At 42.9% G+C, this 20,735-nt stretch overlaps 1 protein-coding gene across 4 annotated transcripts in view; it reads right to left on the reverse strand.

Annotated features, from left to right (window-relative positions):
* saxo4 (stabilizer of axonemal microtubules 4) overlaps positions 1-20,735 on the reverse strand; it is a 153,111-nt gene that overhangs the window by 94,383 nt on the left and 37,993 nt on the right. For all 4 annotated transcript variants that reach the window (XM_060838848.1, XM_060838851.1, XM_060838852.1 and 1 more), the window contains 3 exons: positions 19,311-19,439; positions 10,879-10,942; positions 5,225-5,337 (listed from right to left, as the gene is read on the reverse strand). In XM_060838848.1, the coding sequence (XP_060694831.1) occupies positions 5,225-5,337; positions 10,879-10,942; positions 19,311-19,439 (306 nt within the window). The remainder of the gene's footprint in view (positions 1-5,224; positions 5,338-10,878; positions 10,943-19,310; positions 19,440-20,735) is intronic.

Below are 20,735 nucleotides of genomic sequence, written 5' to 3' on the forward strand. Positions count from 1 at the left end.
AAGAAATACAAACTCTTTCCATAGTTAATCCTGCCCATTTGCATCCTGAAATCCCTCGTGAAGTGCAAAGCTGGGCGACAGGAGGAAAATTTCACCTTTTATGTGGTCAATGTGATTCTGTAGGATACAGTGATAACTGAGCTGATTGGTAGTGTTGCAGGTCTCCAGAGCATGGCTGTGTTTTCAGATCATCTGTGTAATATGTATAAAAAGTGAGTAACACGCTACTTATGGAATCATGGAAATTTATAGCATGAAATAAGGTCATTCTGTCCATTATGGCTGTGCACAGTCAGTAGGAACTAAACCTACTTTCCTGCTCAGCATCTATGACCTTGTAGGTACTTTAAGTGCCAATCCAAGTGCTTCCATAAACGTTTTAGGTGTTTCTGCCTCCACCATTCCTTCAGGCAGTGAATTCCAGATCTCCACCACAGTCTGATGAAAAGTATTCTTCTCTAATCTCTTCCAATCCTACTACCACTATGTCTACATCCCCGACTTACAAACCCTCAACCAAAATGAATAGGGCCTTTCTTTCCATTCTGTCTCGATTACACTACAGTTTTACGCACTTCAATTAGGTCTCCATTCAACCTCTTTTGTTCCAAAGAAAGCCTAAATTTAGCCTATCCAATCTTTCCCCAAAACTACAATTATCTACATTACGCAACATCCTCATCAATTTCATTTGTACGCTTTCAAATAAAATCGTATCCTTCCTATCACTGAGTGACCAGAACTGTGCTAAGAACTACTCCAACATGTAGTTCAAGCATAACCTTGCAATAAAACCCTTATTCTCATGTTAACACTTCTGTCCTGGGCATGCTATGAATTTCCAATGAAGCACAACACAAGTTCAAAGAACAATATCTCATTTTCTTCTTCGGCAGTTTACAGCATGTAGGACTCTATACTGAATCCCACCATTCAGAGTCATACCTCATGACATCAGTCCTCCACTTCTTATTACATCCATCCCCCAATGATTTTGGCTTGTGTATATCTTGTTTACTTTGCTCTCAGCCATTTTGACTCTTCCATATTTCAATTTACAGCCATTTTACAAATCAATTTCACTTCCAGCCCATTGAATAGCCCCTTTGTCTTTTGCACTGGGAGTCCACATCATTTGACTCCCTGGTTCTCCCCATTTCTGACAAAAGTATAAAGGTAACCATTTTCCAACTCCTTTCAGTTCTGAAGAACAACCATACTAGGCTTGAAATCTTAACTCTGTTTCTCTGTATCCGGATACTGCAGGACCTGCTGAGTTTCTCCAGCATCCTCTGTGTATGTTTCAAATTTCCAGTATTTGCAGCATTTTAGTTTTATTCAAACATAACATTCCTGTTCATATTCTGTCTCAGCGAATAAAGCCAAATGTTTCATATACCTCAAATAAAAGCAAAGTACTGTGGGTATATGAGATCTGTAATAAAAACAGAATATGCTAGGGAAACTCAGCAGTATCTGTGGAGAGAGAAACAAAGTTAACATTTCAGGTCTAATGTGACTTCTTTGAAAGGAGAGTCATATTGGACTCGAAACTTAATCCTATTTCTCTGTCTACAGATGCTGCCAGATCTACTGAAATTCTCCAATATTTACTGTGTTTCTTTATACCTTCTTGACCACTTGACCTACCTGTTCACTTTGGACATGCACCACAAGATCCTTCTGTGTCTCTGCATTTCTCAGTGTCTTGCCACTTAATTGTATATCAGATCTTGTTAGCCTTCCCCAGTGTCGCATCTCCAGGCTGGACTCCATTTGCTATTGCTCTGTCCAGCTGAAAGAGCACAATGATACCTTTCCCACAATCTATTATTTCCGTTTTCAACCACATGACCAGTTTTGTGTTGCTGTTTGCAAATTGCTTAATCATACCCATTAGATTCACATCCAACTAAGCAGTCTTAAGATACAACACATAACACCAAGAATTTCAGGGGTTCAACAAGGTGGCTCACTGCCCTTTCCTCAAAGGCAATTACAAAATAGGCAATACATTCTGGCTTAGTTAATGATGCCCACATCTCATATATGACTGAATAAAAATAAAATTGACACTTGCCACAAAATGTAAGTGACCTACTAATACACCGTGTGGAACTCTACAGGCAACAACAGATACAAAGATCCAAACTGATCAAAACTCTTTGTTTCTCATGACTGAGCCATTTGTGGATCAAACCTGCCAGTTTTCCTTGGACCCTATGGGGCTTTCACTTTTGAGATCCATCTGCTTTGTGGAACCGTATCAAAAGCCTTGCTATAATCCAGATGGACTACATCAATTACACTACTCTCTTTAATATTCCTTATTACCTCCTCAAATTCTGGTCAGTCTCAACCAAGTCTTACTGTTTGTATTTATCTGTGTTCTGTACTCTAAACAAAGGGAAAGGACTGCCTGAAACGTTTTACTTCAAGCACTATCCACTTTACAGCATAGATTAGAATAAAACTAACGTTCTTTCTCATCTGCACCAAAATGTGCTGGCTACATTAATCTCTTATCAAACTGGTTCAATATGATTTATTTCCCCTTCATTTCTCTATCATTTGCTCTGAATGAGATTGCTAATTTGTGTCAAATGTTGATGACCTGACCCCCAAAGGGTTGCTAAATCTTTGGCAGGGCAGTACATTATTTTCCACAACTTGTCCACGAATTATCACCTCTCTGAAAGAAAGAAAGGGGTTATTTCTCTGTAGCATTGTTCTCATCCTCAGGGTATCTAAATGCCCTTTATAGGTAGTAAAGGCATTACCTTCTTGTTGGTTCTTAACTCATAGCCATTCTTCATGTGCTAGCAGTGAAAAGACAGCCTTGACTGACTCCACCTTATCTCTTTACAATTCCCGTGAGAGAATTACATAGATTAAGAATTCAATTTATCGTATAATGGGGATGAACTCTTATCTGAAAGCTATAGGTGCCAACATACTATATCAGGGAACTATTACTCGATGTCACTACTAGTATTATCAGTGCAGCACTGTACTTTAACATTATGCAGTATGTTTCTTTTGTAGTGCTCTTGTCAGTTCAAACTTCTCTCATCTTTAGCACCAACAGTGTCGAGAGGAATCATTATTAGAAAATTCTAGCCAGAAAATTTCAGGAATGATTCATGCCTGGAATATAAATGCCATTGGGAAGAACAGATGTGTCTACCATTAAATATACACAATGAAGCACAAAATTTGAATACAATAATTTGAGTTTGTATAATACCAGCAAGGTAAAAATATATCCAAACCCTTCACAGCAACATGTTCAGGTGAATGAGCGTCAAGCCAAACAAGAAAAAATTTGATTGGGAGATATTAGGAGCGATGTCGAAAAGTGTGTCACTAGAGAAAGCACAGTAGGATAGGCAGCATCCGAGGAGCAGGAGAATCAATGGTTCAGGCATAAGCCCTTCATCAGGAATGTTGGGGGGGTGGGGAAGTGGCAGTGGGAAGGGGGCTAAGAGATAAATAGGATGGGGGTCTGGGGGAAGGTAGCTGGGAAGAGGATAGGAAGATGCAGGTAGTGTTCGATGGTGATAGGTTAGAGCAGAGTGTGGAATGCATAGATGGGAAGGAAGATGGACACATAGCACAGTTCAAGACAGTGGTGCCGAGTTGGAGGGTTGGATCTGCGAAGATGTGGGGGAGGAGAGATGAGGAAACTGATTAAATCGACATTGATGTCGCGTGGTTGGAGGGTCCCAAGGTGGAAACTGAGGTGTTCTTCCTCCAGGCATTGGGTGGCTAGGATTTGGCAGTGCAGGAGGCCCATTCGGAGTGGGAGAGGGAGTTGAAACAGGAGGCCACAGGGCGATGGGATTGTTTGATGCGTGTGTCCCAGAGATGTTCTCTGAAACGTTCCATGAGTTGGTATCTTGTCTCCACCAATGTAGAGTAAAAAATGAGGTCTGCAGATGCTGGAGATCAGAGCTGAAAATGTGTTGCTGGTTAAAGCACAGCAGGTCAGGCAGCATCCAAGGAACAGGAAATTCGACATTTCGGGCCAGAGCCCTTCATCAGCAACACGTTTTCAGCTCCACCAATGTGGAGGAGACCACATCGGAAGCAATGGACACAGTAGATGAGGTGTTTGAATGTTCAGGAAAATCGCTGGCAGATGTGGAAGGATCCTTTGGGGTTTTGGATGAAGGTGAGGATGGAGGTATGGGCGCAGGTTTTACACCTCTTGCGGTCACAAGGGAAGGTGTCGGGAGAGGAGGGTGGGATGGAGGGGGGCTTTAGATCTAACGTGGAGAGAATGTTCTCTGCAGAATGTACTTGGGGTGGGGAGGGAAATATATTTTTAGTAGTGGGGTCTGACTGTTGGTGGCAGAAATGGCAGAGGTTGATGTGCTGTATCCAGAGGTTGGTGGTGTGGAAGGTGAGAATCGGGAGTTCTATCCTTGTTGCGGTTGGAGGGATGGAGTTCAAAGGCAGAGGTGCAGGAAGTAGAGGAGATGCACTGGAGGGCATTGTTGATCATGTGGGAGGGTAAATTGCGGTTTTTGAAGTAGGAGGCCATCTTGGATGTTCTGGAGTGGAATTGATCCTCCTGGGAACAGGTACGGCAAAAGTGGAGGAATTGGGAGTAAAGGATAGCATATTTACAGGGGGGAAGGTGGGTGGGAAGAAGTGTAGTCCAAGTAACGGTAGGAGTTGGTTGGATTGGTTGCTAGAAATGGAGACGGAGGGGTCCAGGAAGGGGAAGGAGGTGTCCAAGAAGTCAGGGTAGAAGGTGCTTGTGAAGTTGATGAACTATTCAATCTCCTCATGGGAGCAGTGAATTTTAAGGACAACCTTAAATTGAAGGGATTCTGAATCACCATAAATGTTACAGTAACTTGACTCCATTGCTTTCTCCCATTCTCCAGTCAAGGGAAACACAGATAACATTGAAATACTCTCAGAGTGAGTGATAGCAAGCAGGAAATTCAATGTGCCCTCGCCAGTTGCAACTGAAGGACAGAATTTGTCATTGCACTATTGAATGTTATTAAACATTCAGATGAACATTACACATTTCACAATCTGCTAAATATTTCACTGAAATTGTTGTGCCAACTACAGTACGCTTAAACATTGATGCCCCTGGGGCACTCTGTATGGGTTACCTTCAGAAGAGATGTAAACAAACACTGGGAAGCTGTGCATGTGTTGCATTTTCTGAAAGCATTGTGAATCATTTCAATGCATAACTCACCGGCAGGTCACCTTGGTATGCTAATGGATGATTGTAAGTGATGGGTTTCAGAGGTGAGCCTTCTGTGAACCCACTGTTCTCCTTTTTCCCCACCGTTTTGTGTTGGGAGAAAACTGTTAATACATTAAATAAAGAGTGAAAAGATGTCAGCACCAAAATAATGTAAATGTGTAAAATATAATGCTGCTTCATTCCATGTACATGTTCAGATCACTAAGAATAGATGATGAAATTCATTCCATCAACCTTGATATATCCATCAGGAACACCTACAATTCCTTTATGAAACAATTAATGATTCATCACTACTTTCCTTGCACATCTTGACTTGAACTGCAGTGCTCAAAAATGCAAAGAAGATAACTTCAGAAATGTGTGTTTCACTTGAGAACTCAGTAAAAAATAAAATTTCCAGTCTGAGTGACACACACTCTGAATGTGACAGACTTGATCCCCAATGTGTGCAAATTAACTGATTTTGAGGTGATGCAGTTTGTTGCTGAGATGAGTTGAAGTTTATGCTTCTAGAGGTGATGATCTTGGAGATGGGGAGGTAATTTAATTAGACAGGATGGTGGTATGGCCAAACCCAGACACATTCTTGCCCTCAGAATGCAGTTCTGAGTGTGAAGGCCCATATAGACTTTCCCATTACACTGACGATTGAGGCACCTAAAATGGCCAATTCAGAATCTACCTGCTGCTGCTGGGAATAACAACCCAGACACACACATGGGCCTCTTGCTGTACAGTGGACATAATAGGTCAGATTGTGCAGGCAACTTATCAGCTATGCGATGGTATCTGCTGGCAGCCACTATGCCTTGGCTTCCAATTCCCCTGAACCTCTCAATTTATGTCTCTGACCCTAGATTCACCTCTCTGCTCACCAATTCCACCACACCCCCCCGAACAAATAATGTCACTGGCTTCGCTAGCACATTGAAAAGGGGCAAGGGCTGTAGGTCATTGAGTAAAAGCCCTAGCCAACTGACCAATATCTGAACAAAGGGGTTTCTAGCTCTGTCATTGTCTGTCTGTCTGGTTGTCTATAAGACCATAAGACATAAGAGTGGAAGTAAGGCCATTCGGCCCATCGAGTCCACTCCGCCATTTAATCATGGCTGATGGGCATTTCAACTCCACTTACCCGCATTCTCCCCGTAGCCCTTAATTCCTTGTAACATCAAGAATTTATCAATCTCTGCCTTGCAGACATATAGCGTCCCAGCCTCCACTGCACTCTGCAGCAATGAATTCCACAGGCCCACCACTCTCTGGCTGAAGAAATGTCTCTGCATTTCTGTTCTGAATTGACCCCCACTAATTTTAAGACTGTGCCCACGGGTCCTAGTCTCCCCGCCTAACGGAAACAATTTCTTAGCATCCACCCTTTCCAAGCCATGTATTATCTTGTAAGTTTCTATTAGATCTCTCCTTAACCTTCTAAACTCCAATGAGTACAATCCCAGGATCCTCAGCTGTTCCTCATATGTTAGACCTACCATTCCAGGGATCATCCCTGTGAATCTCCGCTGGACATGCTTCAGTGCCAGTATGTCCTTCCTGAGGTGTAGGGCCCAAACCTGGACACAATACTCCAAATGGGGCCTAACCAGAGCTTTATAAAGTCTCAGTAGCACATCGCTGCTTTTATATTCCAACCCTTTTGGAGATAAATGACAACACTGCATTCGCTTTCTTAATCACGGATTCAACCTGCATGTTTACCTTTAGAGAATCGTCGACTAGCACTGCCAGATCCCTTTGTACTTTGGCTTTATGAATTTTCTTACCATTTAGAAAGTAGTCCGTGCTTGTATTCTTTTTTCCAAAGCGCAAGACCTCGCATTTGCTCACATTGAACTTCATCAGTCATTTCCTGCATCACTCTGCCAAACTGTCTGGATTCTTCTGCAGCCTCCCCACTTCCTCAGTACTACCTGCCTGTCCACCTATCTTCGTATCATCGGCAAACTTCGCTAGAATGCCCCCAGTCCCATCGTCCAGATCATTAATATATAACGTGAACAGCTGCAGCACCAACACCGAACCCTGCGGGACACCGCTTGTCACCAGCTGCCAATCAGAAAAAGAACCTCTTATCCCAACTCTCTGCCTTCTGTCAGACGGCCAATCCTCAATCCATGCCAGTAGCTCACCTCGAACACCATGGGCCCTCACCTTACTCAGCAACCTCCCGTGTGGCACCTTACCAAAGGCCTTTTGGAATTCTAGATAGACCACATCCACTGGGTTTCCCTGGTCTAACCTACTTGTCACCTCTTCAAAGAGGTTTGTCAGGCACGACCTCCCCTTACTAAATCCATGTTGACTTGTTCTAATCCGATCCTGCTCTTCCAAGAATTTAGAAACCTCATCCTTAACGATGGATTCAAGAATTTTAAAGAACAACCGAGGTTAGGCTAATTGGCCTATAATTTTCCATCTTTTGCCTTGATCCTTTCTTGAACAATGGGGTTACAACAGCGGTCTTCCAATCATCCGGGACTTTCCCTGACTCCAGTGACTTTTGAAAGACCTTAACCAATGCCTCCGCTATTTCCTCAGCCACCTCCCTCAGAACTCTAGGATGTAGCCCATCGGGGCCAGGAGATTTGTCAATTTTAAGACCTTTTAGCTTTTCTAGCACCATCTCTTTTGTAATGGCAACCATACTCAACTCAGCCCCCTGACTCCCTTTAATTGTTGGGATATTACTCATGTCTTCCACTGTGAAGACTGATGCAAAGTACTTATTAAGTTCTCTAGCTATTTCCTTATCTCCCATCATGAGCCTTCCAGCATCAGTTTGAAATGGCCCAATGTCTACTTTTGCCTGTCGTTTGTTTCTTATGTATTGAAAGAAACTTTTACTATCATTTCTAATATTACTGGCTAGCCTAACTTCATATTTGATCCTCTCCTTCCTTATTTCTCTCTTTGTTATCTTCTGTTTGTTTTTGTAGCCTTCTCAATCTTTTGATTTCCCACTGCTCTTGGCCACTTTGTAGGATCTCTCTTTTTCTTTAATACATTTCCTGACTTCCTTTGTCAGCCATGGCTGTCTAATCACTCCCCAGATGATCTTTCTTTTCTTGGAGATGAACTGCTGTACTGTGTCCTCAATTATACCCACAAACTCCTCCCATTTTTGTTCTACTGTCTTCCCCGCTAGGGTCTGCTTCCAGTCGATTTTCGTCAGTTCCTCTCTCAAGCCCTCGTAATTACCTTTGTTTAACTGTAACACCTTTACATCCAATTTTGCCTTCTCTCTTTCAAACTGCAGACTGAACTCTACCATATTATGATCACTGCTTCATAAGTGTTCCCTTACTTTAAGATCTTTTATAAAGTCTGGTTCATTACATAGCACTAGGTCCAAAATAGCCTGCTCCCTTGTGGGCTCCATGACAAACTGTTCCAAAAATCCTGTAAGCATTCCAGGATTCCCTTTCTTTGGATCACTGGCAACTTTATTTACCCAGTCCACCTGCATATTGAAGTCTGCCATGATCACCGTGACTTTGCCTTTCTGACATGCCTTCTCTATTTCCCGGTACATGTTGCTCCTCTGGTCCTGACCACTGTTAGGAGGTCTGTACACAACTCCAATTATGGTTTTTTTGCCTTTGTGGTTCCTCAATTCCACCCACACAGACTCCACATCATCCGACACTATGTCATTCAGTACCATAGATTTAATTTTGTTCTTAACTAACAAGGCCACCCCGCCCCCTCTGCCCACCTCCCGGACTTTTCGATAAGTTGTAAATCCTTGGATGTTTAACTGCCAGTCCTGAACCCCCTGCAACTTCTGTGAAAGAGAAAAATACCGCTCCCCGCTACCAGTAAGTAACCTTAATAAAAACTGCCTTACCTTATCTGCAGTCTTCCAAGTTCGTCCTACCTCCACTGCTGCTCACACTTAAAATCTATCTGTCTGTCTATCTATCTATCTATCTACGTTTCTATCTGTCTATCCGTCTGCCCTTCTATCTATCTGTCTGTCTGTCTATCTATCTATCTAGCCATTTGTCTATCTATCCACCTACAAAAGTCAACAAATTTAGTCAGGATCATAGATGGACCTGGGACAACCTTCATTAAGCCACTAAGCCTTTCATTGCCTTAACCACCTTTTCCGCAGAGGAATCAGAAGAAAGGTTATTCAACCTGAATTTGCAAAAGAGAATTGAGTTTTGCATTTATTCAGCTCCACTTTCTTATAAATAGAGGGGTCAAACATAATTCCATACTCGGATAAAAGCCGTCAGAATATAAATGTATTTTACATTGATTTTCCATGACACATGGTAAAGCTGAATATTTATCTCTGAAAACTTTAATATTGAATTTACATATTGCCTCTACAATAAAGTTGTGTTGCAGTGGAGTTGGTAATTGATCTTACGGTGTAAGTACAGTGTTTTCAAGTTTTTTTATGTGGCCCAGAGACCTCATCATTTTTTTTCAAATTACTGAAGTCCATAGCAGATTTTCGCTTTGTTTGTTTACTTCTGGCATTCTTTGTGGGAATGATTACCATGATCACAAAATGTAGTAATACCATAAATACATTTAAAAATATTGTTTTCAGTCAGTCAGTTATTTGATTACATTTATTAAGGAACAAAATCTCACATGCTAATAATGATCACACAATCATTCTGGTTTCTAAATCTTTTTTTCAAGTAATCTCAGTGGGCAGCAAGCATTGTGTGGTGACTTTATTTTGTTACTTTTCCATAGCCAAAACTTGATTCCATCATCATTGCAAACTATCACTTTTTCCAAATTCTTCTACAAATGATGTGGAGGAGTCAGCGTTGGACTGACATGGGCAAAGTTAAAAATCACACAACACCAGGTTATAGTTCAACAGGTTTATTTGGAACCACGAGCTTTCATAGCACTGCTCCTTCATCAGGTAGCTGTGGAACGGGATGATAAAACACAGAATCTATAGCAGAAGAAATTGCTATAAATTCTGTGTCTTATGATCCCATTCCACAACTAACTGATGAAGTTGCAGTGCTATGAAAGCTAGTGGCTCCAAATAAACCTGTTGGACTATAGCCTGGTGTTATGTGATTTTAATTTCCTGTACAAAGTTATTGAATATATTAGTTGCCTCCAAACTCCATGCCCATCTTTCCCAGAATCTCAGTCAGGTTCCTGCCCAACACTGTACTGAAAGAGTAGCAAAAAAACTACAAAGGGCATTTTATGTGACTATGGGAAAGGTAAGTTTTCCTTATTCTCTCTTCTTGAACTGTCTTTAGTCTTTGAAATGGGGAATTACATTACACTCCACTGTAATTCAGCTGGGTGAGGCTACACTGGTCGGTTTCCAATCTTATGTATCTCAAGAAAGCCAAAAAAGTATCTCCTCCTGCATTATTACTTCTGGTGCCCCCCCCCAAAATCCCATTCTTTACACCCACCCACTGCAAATCCTCATTTGCTTGCTTCCACTCAGCAACAACACTTAAAAACACAACATTATATTTTCTATGTAGGCTGACAAAGGTCCACTGTCACCCAGATTTTCTCTTTGCACCATTAGCTTTTGTAGCTGTTGCAGAGACTAGTAGTGCATCTCTGGGCTTTAAAAAACAATATGAACATTTCAATACCTTATGATTATATACCTGGCAAATCCAATGGTTTGAGTTTGTATTTAGTACTGTATTCTGTGGACATGTAGCTTGGTCCCTAAAGGTGAAAGAGGAATTGTCATTAGATTTCAAGAACCAAGTATCCTTCAAATATCTTTAAAAACTAAGTATCCTTAAGAACAAAAGGAGGGTAAGTAACAACCATATTTTTTTCAATTTTCTATATTTGGATTGTGGACTAAAATGCGAAATCTCCTGTTTCAAAAGCCAAGGATTGTTCAAGCTTTGCTGCAGTTTTTAAAAACAAGTAACCTGACTCTCATTGTCAGTACTGTTTACACAGCTGCTTGTTCAAGCAGTAATGGAAGCCTAGCTGTCAGATAAAGTGGAGCTGAGGGATGTATACTAACGAAGTTTTGGCTAACAACAAATAGCTGAATGGTCTGTGGAGTAGTGACCAGTTATGGATGACAAACGTCCTCTGCCTGCAGCAACAAGGTTATTGGCTCCCAGGCAGCTGGATAGCTTATGGGTGTGAGCATTTGGCAAAAGTAGTTGGAGCTCCACAAAAGCACATAATTGTGAAGCAGTCTCCCTGTGCCTCCTGCAAACAAATGACAGTACTGAGAGAAAGAAGATTGAGAAACTGCATTCTGATCAGCAAAAGAATCATCTCAATGAACCCTACAGATTAGAACCATTGAACTGCCTTCCCAGTCTTCCCACTTTAAATAATACCTGTAATTTGTCTGTTATCTACGCGTCTATATGAGTATGCAGAGAGTGAGTATATAAGTGGATTAGATGTTTTAACTGGTGGAGGTATACTGCATCTACCTGGACACCCTGCGCTGGCCTATTACCTGCCCTCGACCTCTTCATTTCCAACTGCCGCCCGGACATTAACCGCCTCAACCTGTCTACCTCCCTCCCCCACTCCAACCTCTTACACTCACAACGCGCAGCCCTCCAATCCCTCTGCTCCAATCCCGACCTCACCATCAAGCCAGCAGATAAAGGGGACACAGTGGTAGTCTGGCACACTGACCTCTACACCACTGAAGCCAAATGCCAACTCAAGGACACCTCTTCCTACCGCCCCATCACCAAACTATCATCTCCCAGACCATACAGAACCTCATTACCTCAGGAGATCTCCCACCCAAAGCTTCCAACCTCATAGTCCGGGAACCCCGCACTGCCCGTTTCTACCTCCTTCCCAAGATCCACAAGCCTGACCACCCTGGCCGACCCATTGTCTCAGCATGCTCCTGCCCCACTGAATTCATTTCTTCCTACCTCGACACTGTCCTATTCCTCCTAGTCCAGGAACTGCTCACATACGTTCGTGACACCACCCATGCCCTCTACCTCCTCCAAGACTTCTGTTTCCCCGGCCCACAATGCCTCAGCTTCACCATGGATATCCAATCCCTCTACACCTCCATCCGCCATGACCAGGTCCTCCAAGCCCTCCGTTTTTTCCCCTCCAGACGTCCCCAGCAGTACCCTTCCACTGACACTCTCATTCGTTTAGCTGAACTGGTCTTCACCCTCAACAACTTCTCCTTTGAATCCTCCCACTTCCTCCAGACCAAAGGGGTAGCCATTGGCTACGTCGAACAGTTGATCTTCCGTAATTACACCGGCACCATTATCCACCTCTTCCTCCGCTACATTGATGACTGCATTGATGCCACCTCATGCTCTCGCGAGGAGGTTGAGCAATTCATCAACTTCCCCAACACATTCCATCCTGACCTTAAATTTACCTGGACCATCTCTGACATCTCCCTCTCCTTCCTGGACCTCTTCATCTCCATTAATGATGACCGACTTGACACTGACATTTTTTACAAATCCACCGACTCACACAGCTACCTGGATTACACCTCTTCCCACCCTACCTCTTGCAAAAATGCCATCCCGTATTCCCAATTCCTCCACCTCCGCTGTATCTGCTCCCAGGAGGACTACAGAACACACCAGATGGCCTCCTTCTTTAGAGACTGCAATTTCCCTTCCCACGTGGTTAAAGATGCCTTCCAACGCACCTCGTCCATATCCCGCACCTCCGCCCTAAGACCCCATCCCTCTAACAAAACAAGGACAGAACGCCCCTGGTGCTCTCACTTTTCACCCTACCAACCTTCACATAAACTAAATCATCCACCGACATTTCCGCCACCTCCAAAAAGGCCCCACCACCAGGGATACATTTCCCTCCCCACCCCTTTCCACCTTCCGCAAAGACCGTTCCCTCCGTGACTACCTGGTCAGGTCCACGCCACCCTACAACCCAGCCTTCCATCCTGGCACCTTCCCCTGCCACGGCAGAAATTGCAAAACCTGCGCCCACACCTCCTCCCTCACCTCCATTAAAGGCCCTGAAGGAGCCTTCCACATCCATCAAAAGTTTTACCTGCACATCCACCAATATCATTTATTGTATCCGTTGCTCCCGATGCAGTCTCCTCTACACTGGGGAGACTGGACGCCTCCTAGCAGAGCGCTTTAGGGAACATCTCCGGGACACCTGCACCAATCAACCACACCGCCTTGTGGCCCAACATTTCAACTCCCCCTCCCACTCTGCCAAGGACATGGAGGTCCTGGGCCTCCTTCACCGCTGCTCCCTCACCACCAGACACCTGGAGAAAGAATGCCTCATCTTCCGCCTCGGAACACTTCAACCCCAGGGCATCAACATGGACTTCAACAGTTTCCTCATTTCCCCTTCCCCCACCTCACCCTAGTTCCAAACTTCCAGCTCAGCACTGTCCCCATGACTTATCCTACCTGCCTATCTTCTTTTCCACCTATCCACTCCACCCTCCTCCCTGACCTATCACCTTCATCCCCTCCCCCACTCACCTATTGTACTCTATGCTACTTTCTCCCCACCCCCACCCTCCTGTAGCTTATCTCTCCACAGTTCAGGCTCTCTGCCTGTATTCCTAATGAAGGGCTTTTGCCCAAAATGTCGATTTTAGTGCTCCTCGGATGCTGCCTGAACTGCTGTGCTCTTCCAGCACCACTAATCCAGAATCTGGTTTCCAGCATCTGCAGTCATCGTTTTTACCTGGGGGAGATATATGTCAATCGTTCGTACTTGTTTAACTGTAGTCAGAACCCATTTTTGCAATAAATAGTCATTATTGTGAAGCACCTGGTCATGCTTTGTGTCAACTTTGGTCTGAAAGTCAGGAAAATATGGGAATTTGTGTACTTTGATAAAATCTTTAAATTTTGTGCTGACTCTGGAAATAATGGGCCTTTATTTCTGGCATGCTACCAGATATGACAGTTGAATCTCCAATCTATGCTGTTGGCATATTTCAGCTGGGGCTACTGGGTTAGTCATCAGGAATGATGGTAATATGAATATTACTATTGGATCAGATATGGTATGGCCACCTGCCAATAACCTTAAGGATCTTGTCTGCAGCAACTACAGAACCACAACACTGAAGGAGAAAATCAGTGAAGAAAGTTGAAGGATGGACAATTATTTGAAAGACCTGATATTCCTTCATTCCATACATTACCAAATAGTAAACTGAGAGAATTATCCATTATCTTGGAAGATTGAAACCAAGGTGATAGTATGTGACAGTTTCAAGAAAGTGATCAAAGCAAAGAAGGTCCTTAGCCCTCCAGGTTGTGTTGATGATTAACCAGCCAGCATGATCTATCAGTGGAGTCTCGCAAAGCAAACATGCTCAGGTGATACAGCTGATGTACAGGAGGTACTTTTAGCTTTTCTGCGATTATTATCGTACCACATTCTTTGGATTGGGATGTCTCTGCAATATTCATTGTACATCTCTTTAAGCTGTTGTTAGTGGGATGTCTTCTTGAACTGAGCAGCTTGCAGAGCAACGTCAGAGGTCTTGAATCAATCATACTACTGTGTGGCTAGTGTCACAATTAAGCCAGATCAGGCAAGAGCAACAACTCTCCTTTTACATCAGACCTCATACAACTCAATGTTATTTTGTCACTTGTTACAGATTACTAACTTTGAATTTTTTCCAGCCATATCAAACAGAAAGTCTTAGTCTAATGTGTCTAATTTGTTTACATATGGAAAACCACAAATGAAGAACAGCACCAACAGAAATTATGCCAATCTTTGGCTGTTCTATATTTAAGTGTGAGATACATTGGGGAATTCAAGATGGCGGCGATACGGTAGGTCTGCCCTGCTGAGCTCTGCACCAGAACCCAAGGTGGTGCACTCACCCTCACTTTATTACTTAATGTGGTAGAAATCAATAGTTTTTGACCTCCAGAATTGCCATGTGTCAGTTTAAGGGAATTAGAAAAATGACTAAAAGAAAAGGACCATGAGGATCACAACAAGCAGGGCACCCCCCCCCCCCCCGCAGTAACGGACACACCCACAGCCGTGGCGTTGGTCTCCAGGAGCGCTCCCAGGGACGTTCCTGTGGAGCAGAGCCTGGTCTCAGAGTTTGTGAAACTCCGAGAGAAGATTAATTCAGTGATATAAGAGACCCAGACCAGGCTGGAACCGATCTCGGCCATGCTGCAGAAGCATGACCAGGAGATACAGCGTCTCGGGCAGCTTGTCGTGGAGGTAGAGCAGCGGACCATGGCCCCTGAAACCATGGCAGAATCTTCAGCGGGTTGGGTACAGGCCTTGGGGTACAGCAGGTTGACAACCTCAAAAATCGAGGCCATCGGAAAAACATCCACCAAGACAGGCTGCCAGAACAGGAGGAGGAAGGCCAGCTTGTCAGTTTTTCAGAGCAATGGCTCCTGGAGGCTTTGAAGCTGAAAGTCGAGACAGGCCGGGTGGTGAATCGAGTGGGCCCACCTGTAGTGTGCAAGCCTGGATTGAACCAGCGTCCCTGCCTGGTCCTAGTGCAACCCCAGCACTAAAGAGATAAGCAAATGCTGCTGGAAGCCTCAAGAACACTGGGGAAGGATCCACAAAGGATCACGAATTATGCTTTTCCAAGACTTTTCTTCAGCCGTGATCTGCAAGAGGAAGGCTTTCAACGAGGTAAAGAGGTGGCTGAGGAACTTGAATACCCAGTATTCCGTAAGATATCCAGGTTATTACGTTTCAGCCACAGAGGGTCTGTGCTTAATTTTGACTCACTGGAAAAGGCAAAGGACTTCCTGGATACTTTGAAATAGACTGGCTGACTGGACAATAATGTTTACTTTGTTTTTCTCTGTAGTTTGCTTGCCTGGTTTATCTGCATGTCGGATTTTCTTTTTAATATATGGAGGTCTTAATTGTTTTTTCTTTTTCTCTCTCTTCTCCCTTCTCTCTCCCCTCCCATTATACTTTTTTTTCACATCATTTCTTTTTTGTTTCTTTCTCTTAGAATGGGATGGGGTGGGGGCAGTTGGGGGAGGCGGGGAGATTATATATTTTTTTTTACCGGTGTGCTTAGGGTTAAAGTATGGATGGGACAGGCTGAGTGCCCACTTTTAATTTTCTTGTTATAAGATGCATGTAACTTTGTGGAGTAATAGCTTGTTTACTGTTATTATTGCTATATTGTAAAATTGTTACACTGTTTTGTAGTGATTTTGAAATTTTGGAAAAATTTAAAATTTTTTCTCAATAAAATATTTCTTTTAAAAGTGTGAGATACATTATCACATACCACAAAATAAAAAAGGAGGGTATTATGCCACGCACCACAAAATACTCTCAATACTTAACTATTTGACAAAAAATTATAAGGTACACAAATTGATTGGAGTTCTAGTTTACTGATCATTTTAATGGGTGTATGTACCATGTAGTAAGGTGACATCAAAACATGTTCAAAAATTATTCCAACTTCAGTTTAAGTTGTGTATACGGGTCTCAGCCAGAGCATCAGTGAGAGGGTAATAATTAGTGTTTCTGAAATAGGAAGTGGAAATAAAAGGTTTACTCTTTTCATTAGTAACCAGTGACCTTTTTGAGAAACAGCACAAACATGAGATGAAGGATGAAGCCAAAATAAATCTTAGCTATGATACATCCATCATTGAACAGATTCCCAGTGTTCACTGCCCAGGTCTGCAAAGTGGAAAGAATCATTGAGATACAGTACTGAAGTACTGATGGTACCTATGGAACTGAACTGTTATTATGTGACATGTTATTGTATGAATCACTGCCTTCAGAGAAGAAATAAATAATTAGGAATTGATAGAGAATTTCATGGATGTCAAAGTCAACTAAAGTTGAATTTCTAACCCGAAGCTCTTGCACAGATTACGAAATCTTGGTGAGCTGAAGACGCCTGAAATTTTCTTGTGAATTTTCAGTAACTTCTTTAAAAGGAGATAAATTTGAAACCTTTGATTCCTTGATAAAAGATCACAGAGCTGTTAGCTTGACCAAAATCAAGTTACAAAATAGTTTTGCTTATTCTCCAGAACATTTGGAAAGAGAACCATATGTCTGAGCAAAACTGAAGACAGCATTTATAATCTATGAAATCGAAGCAAATGACAAGAAACAATACTGACAGTTGCAGAGATAGTGAAGCAATGCCTGAAATTGATGAGACATTCTTTGGTGTTTAAATCAACCCGTATAATGGATGGTGATTCAACAGCAGATCTAAAAGAATACCATTTAAAGCCTGAAGGGTTTTCAGGAGAAACATATGTGATGTCTGGACAGGATATATAAAACATTGGTTAGGCCACAGATGGAATACTGTTTGCAGTTTTGGTAACCTCACTATCAGAAGGACGTGATTGCACTGGAGAGTGTGTACAGGAGATTTGCCAGGATATTACCCTGGATGAAAAGTCTCAGTTGTGAGGAGAAACTGGATAGGCAGGGTTTGTTTTCCTTTGAGCAGAGGAGGCTGAGGGGGGATCTGCTTGATGTATTCAAAATTATGAGAGGCAAAGACAGAGTAAGGCATGAGAATCTCTTCCCCATGACAGACATATCTGAGGCCAGAGGGCATGAGTTTCAGGTGAGGAGTAAGTGACTTACAAGAAAATAAAAAACAATTCTTGCAGAAGTTGGTGAACAAAATGGATTATGCTGCCTGAGAGGGTGGTGGAGGCAGGTCCTCTCAAAACATTTAACAAACATCTGGTTGAGCACTTTAAATGCCAGGGCAGAGTGGGCTATGGACCAAGTGCAGGTAAATGGGATTAGCACAGTTTGATGTTTGCTGTTTGGCTTAGACATGTGGGCTGAATGGCCTGTTGTTATGCTGTGTGGCTCCATGATTCTTTTTCTCCCAGTGAACTCGGTTAATTCTTTGTCATCAGTTGTAATCACTAGAAAACATGCTATGAACAGTTGCTACTTCCTTTCTAGTAAAAGCTGTTGCATTGTGTGTCAATTAAGTTCATGAAAATATTAGAAAATAATATCCTGCAACCCATGGTTGATCCATTCTACACTGATGCAGAAATGTTAAAAATGAATATCGAGGGAATTGTTTTCCCCAAGGCAGGCAGTAGTCTGAGCTGCTATCTACAGGGTCTGTACGGCATCCTTTATTAATATCAGTGAATAAATAATGGCCCATATACTGCACAGGTATTGGCCCACAATCCAGCCTGGTCCGAGGGAATTGAGGCAAATCAATGTACAAGTGCCAGAAATGATGCTACTAAATGAACCATTGCCCCAGATTTTAACTGATAGGTTGAAGAGGGTAGGCTCAAGAGCTACTCCGGAGATATGGGCAAGAAAATGAAGCACACCCACATGACCTGAGGCCGCTTACTTGCGGAACGCTTCAAAGAACACCTCTGGGCCGCCCGGACCAACCAACCCAACCACCCCGTGGCTCAACACTTTAACTCTCCCTCCCACTCCATCGAGGACATGCAGGTCCTTGGACTCCTCCACCGGCAGAACATAACAACACGACGGCTGGAGGAGGAGCGCCTCATCTTCCGCCTGGGAACCCTCCAACCACAAGGTATGAATTCAGATTTCTCCAGTTTCCTCGTTTCCCCTCCCCCCACCTTGTCTCAGTCGGTTCCCTCAACTCAGCACCGCCCTCCTAACCTGCAATCTCCTTACTGACCTCTCCGCCCCCACCCCACTCCGGCCTATCACCCTCACCTTGACCTCCTTCCACCTATCCCACCTCCATCGCCCCTCCCCCAAGTCCCTCCTCCCTACCTTTTATCTTAGCCTGCTTGGCTACTCTCTCTCATTCCTGATGAAGGGCTTATGCTCGAAACGTCGAATTCCCTATTCCTGAGATGCTGCCTGGCCTGCTGTGCTTTGACCAGCAACACATTTTCAGCTGTGATCTCTAGCATCTGCAGACCTCATTTTTTACTCTTACATTTCAGATTTTGCCATTCATAATTTTAAAAAAGTTGTGTGATTGAACAACAAGTGATGATGCACCTAGTCTGAGAGATATTTGGAAAATAGCCAGGAAAGGAATCATTTGAATTCAATAAATAGTATCAGTCATCCACCAATGACTTATTGTACTTACATAACCTCCATTCTCTTGCATCACTGGGTCCCGTGGTTGAATTTGTTGAAGTAAGGGTATGTGTTTAGGTTCAATCCCTGTGATAGAAGATGGTCCATGGTCCTTTGTGTCAATATGGGCTTCTTTCATCTGCATGATGAAAATGTGTTAAATATTTGACTTAATTTGAGCTCACTTATTCACAATAGCTTACAATTTAGTCAACTGTCTAGATTAGCCCAAGAGATGAAGACCATTAAGAATAATTTTTAGTTATAGACTTTCTCCCTAGCAGGTTTAAATTTGAAAAAACATCACACTGATAAACCCCATAATACAATGCTTCAATTAATTGCACATGCATCAAGTCTTGTATGCATTTGTTCTGTGTGATTTGATCGGGAACATAACGTCACAGGAATGTGTAGGACCAGAAGAGGTCTTCTGATCGAACCAGCCACTCCCAAAGGCATACTGAAAATCTGAAATAAAAACAAAAAAAAAAGTTGGAAATGTTTAGCAGGTCAGGCAGTTTTTTTGTGGAGAAAATTAACTTCCAGCAAAGGTCATGGACCTGACGAGTTACCCTAATCTGTCTCCACTGATGTAATCGTAACTCCTGATCATTTCCATTAATTTCCGTTTTTATTTTCTGCCAGCTCCAAAGAATCAAAACTCGGTGCATTATTCCAGCTTTTCATCTCCAACATCCTTTCTTTTCAGTTAAACATCCTGACCTGCATCTGCAGAGTCTGTTCAGTACCGTCACTCAAATGTAGTTAAATCCTTACCTTGACTTTGTTACCTTGCTTCTACTCAGTTTCAACCCATATTTCTCCATTATTATAAGAACATAAGACCATCAGATATAGGAGCAGAATTAGGCCATTCAGTCCAATGAGTCAGCTCTAACATTCAATCATGGCTGGTATGTTTGTCAAATTCGCCCTCTTCTCCTGCCTTCTCCCATAACCCTCAATCCCCTTACAAATCAAGAACCTATCTATCTCTCTCTTAAATATACTCAATGACTTGGCTTCCACAGCTTTTTGCGGCACCGGTTCCACAGATTCACCACCCTCTGACTAAAGAAATTCCTCTTCATCTCAGTTCCAAAGAGTCATCCCTTCAACCTAAGGCTGTGTTCTCAGGTCCTAGTCTCCCCTACTAGTGGCAACATCTTCTCCACATCAAGACCTCTCAGTGTTTTATAAGTTTCAAAAAGATCATCCCTCATCCTTCTAAATTCCATCGAGTACAGATCCCCAGAATCATTCTTGTAAACCTCCTCCAAGGCCAGCATATCGTTCCTTGGATACAGTGCTCAATACTGCTCACAATATCCCAAATGTGGTCTTGACCAGAGTTGGAACATCTGGTCAGATATACAGCCTCAGCAGTATGTCTCTACTCTTGCATTCTAGCTTCTATTTTACAACTTGTGAC

The sequence above is a fragment of the Hemiscyllium ocellatum genome, chromosome 18 (assembly GCF_020745735.1).
Source record: "Hemiscyllium ocellatum isolate sHemOce1 chromosome 18, sHemOce1.pat.X.cur, whole genome shotgun sequence".
In the NCBI taxonomy this organism is placed as follows: domain Eukaryota; kingdom Metazoa; phylum Chordata; class Chondrichthyes; order Orectolobiformes; family Hemiscylliidae; genus Hemiscyllium; species Hemiscyllium ocellatum.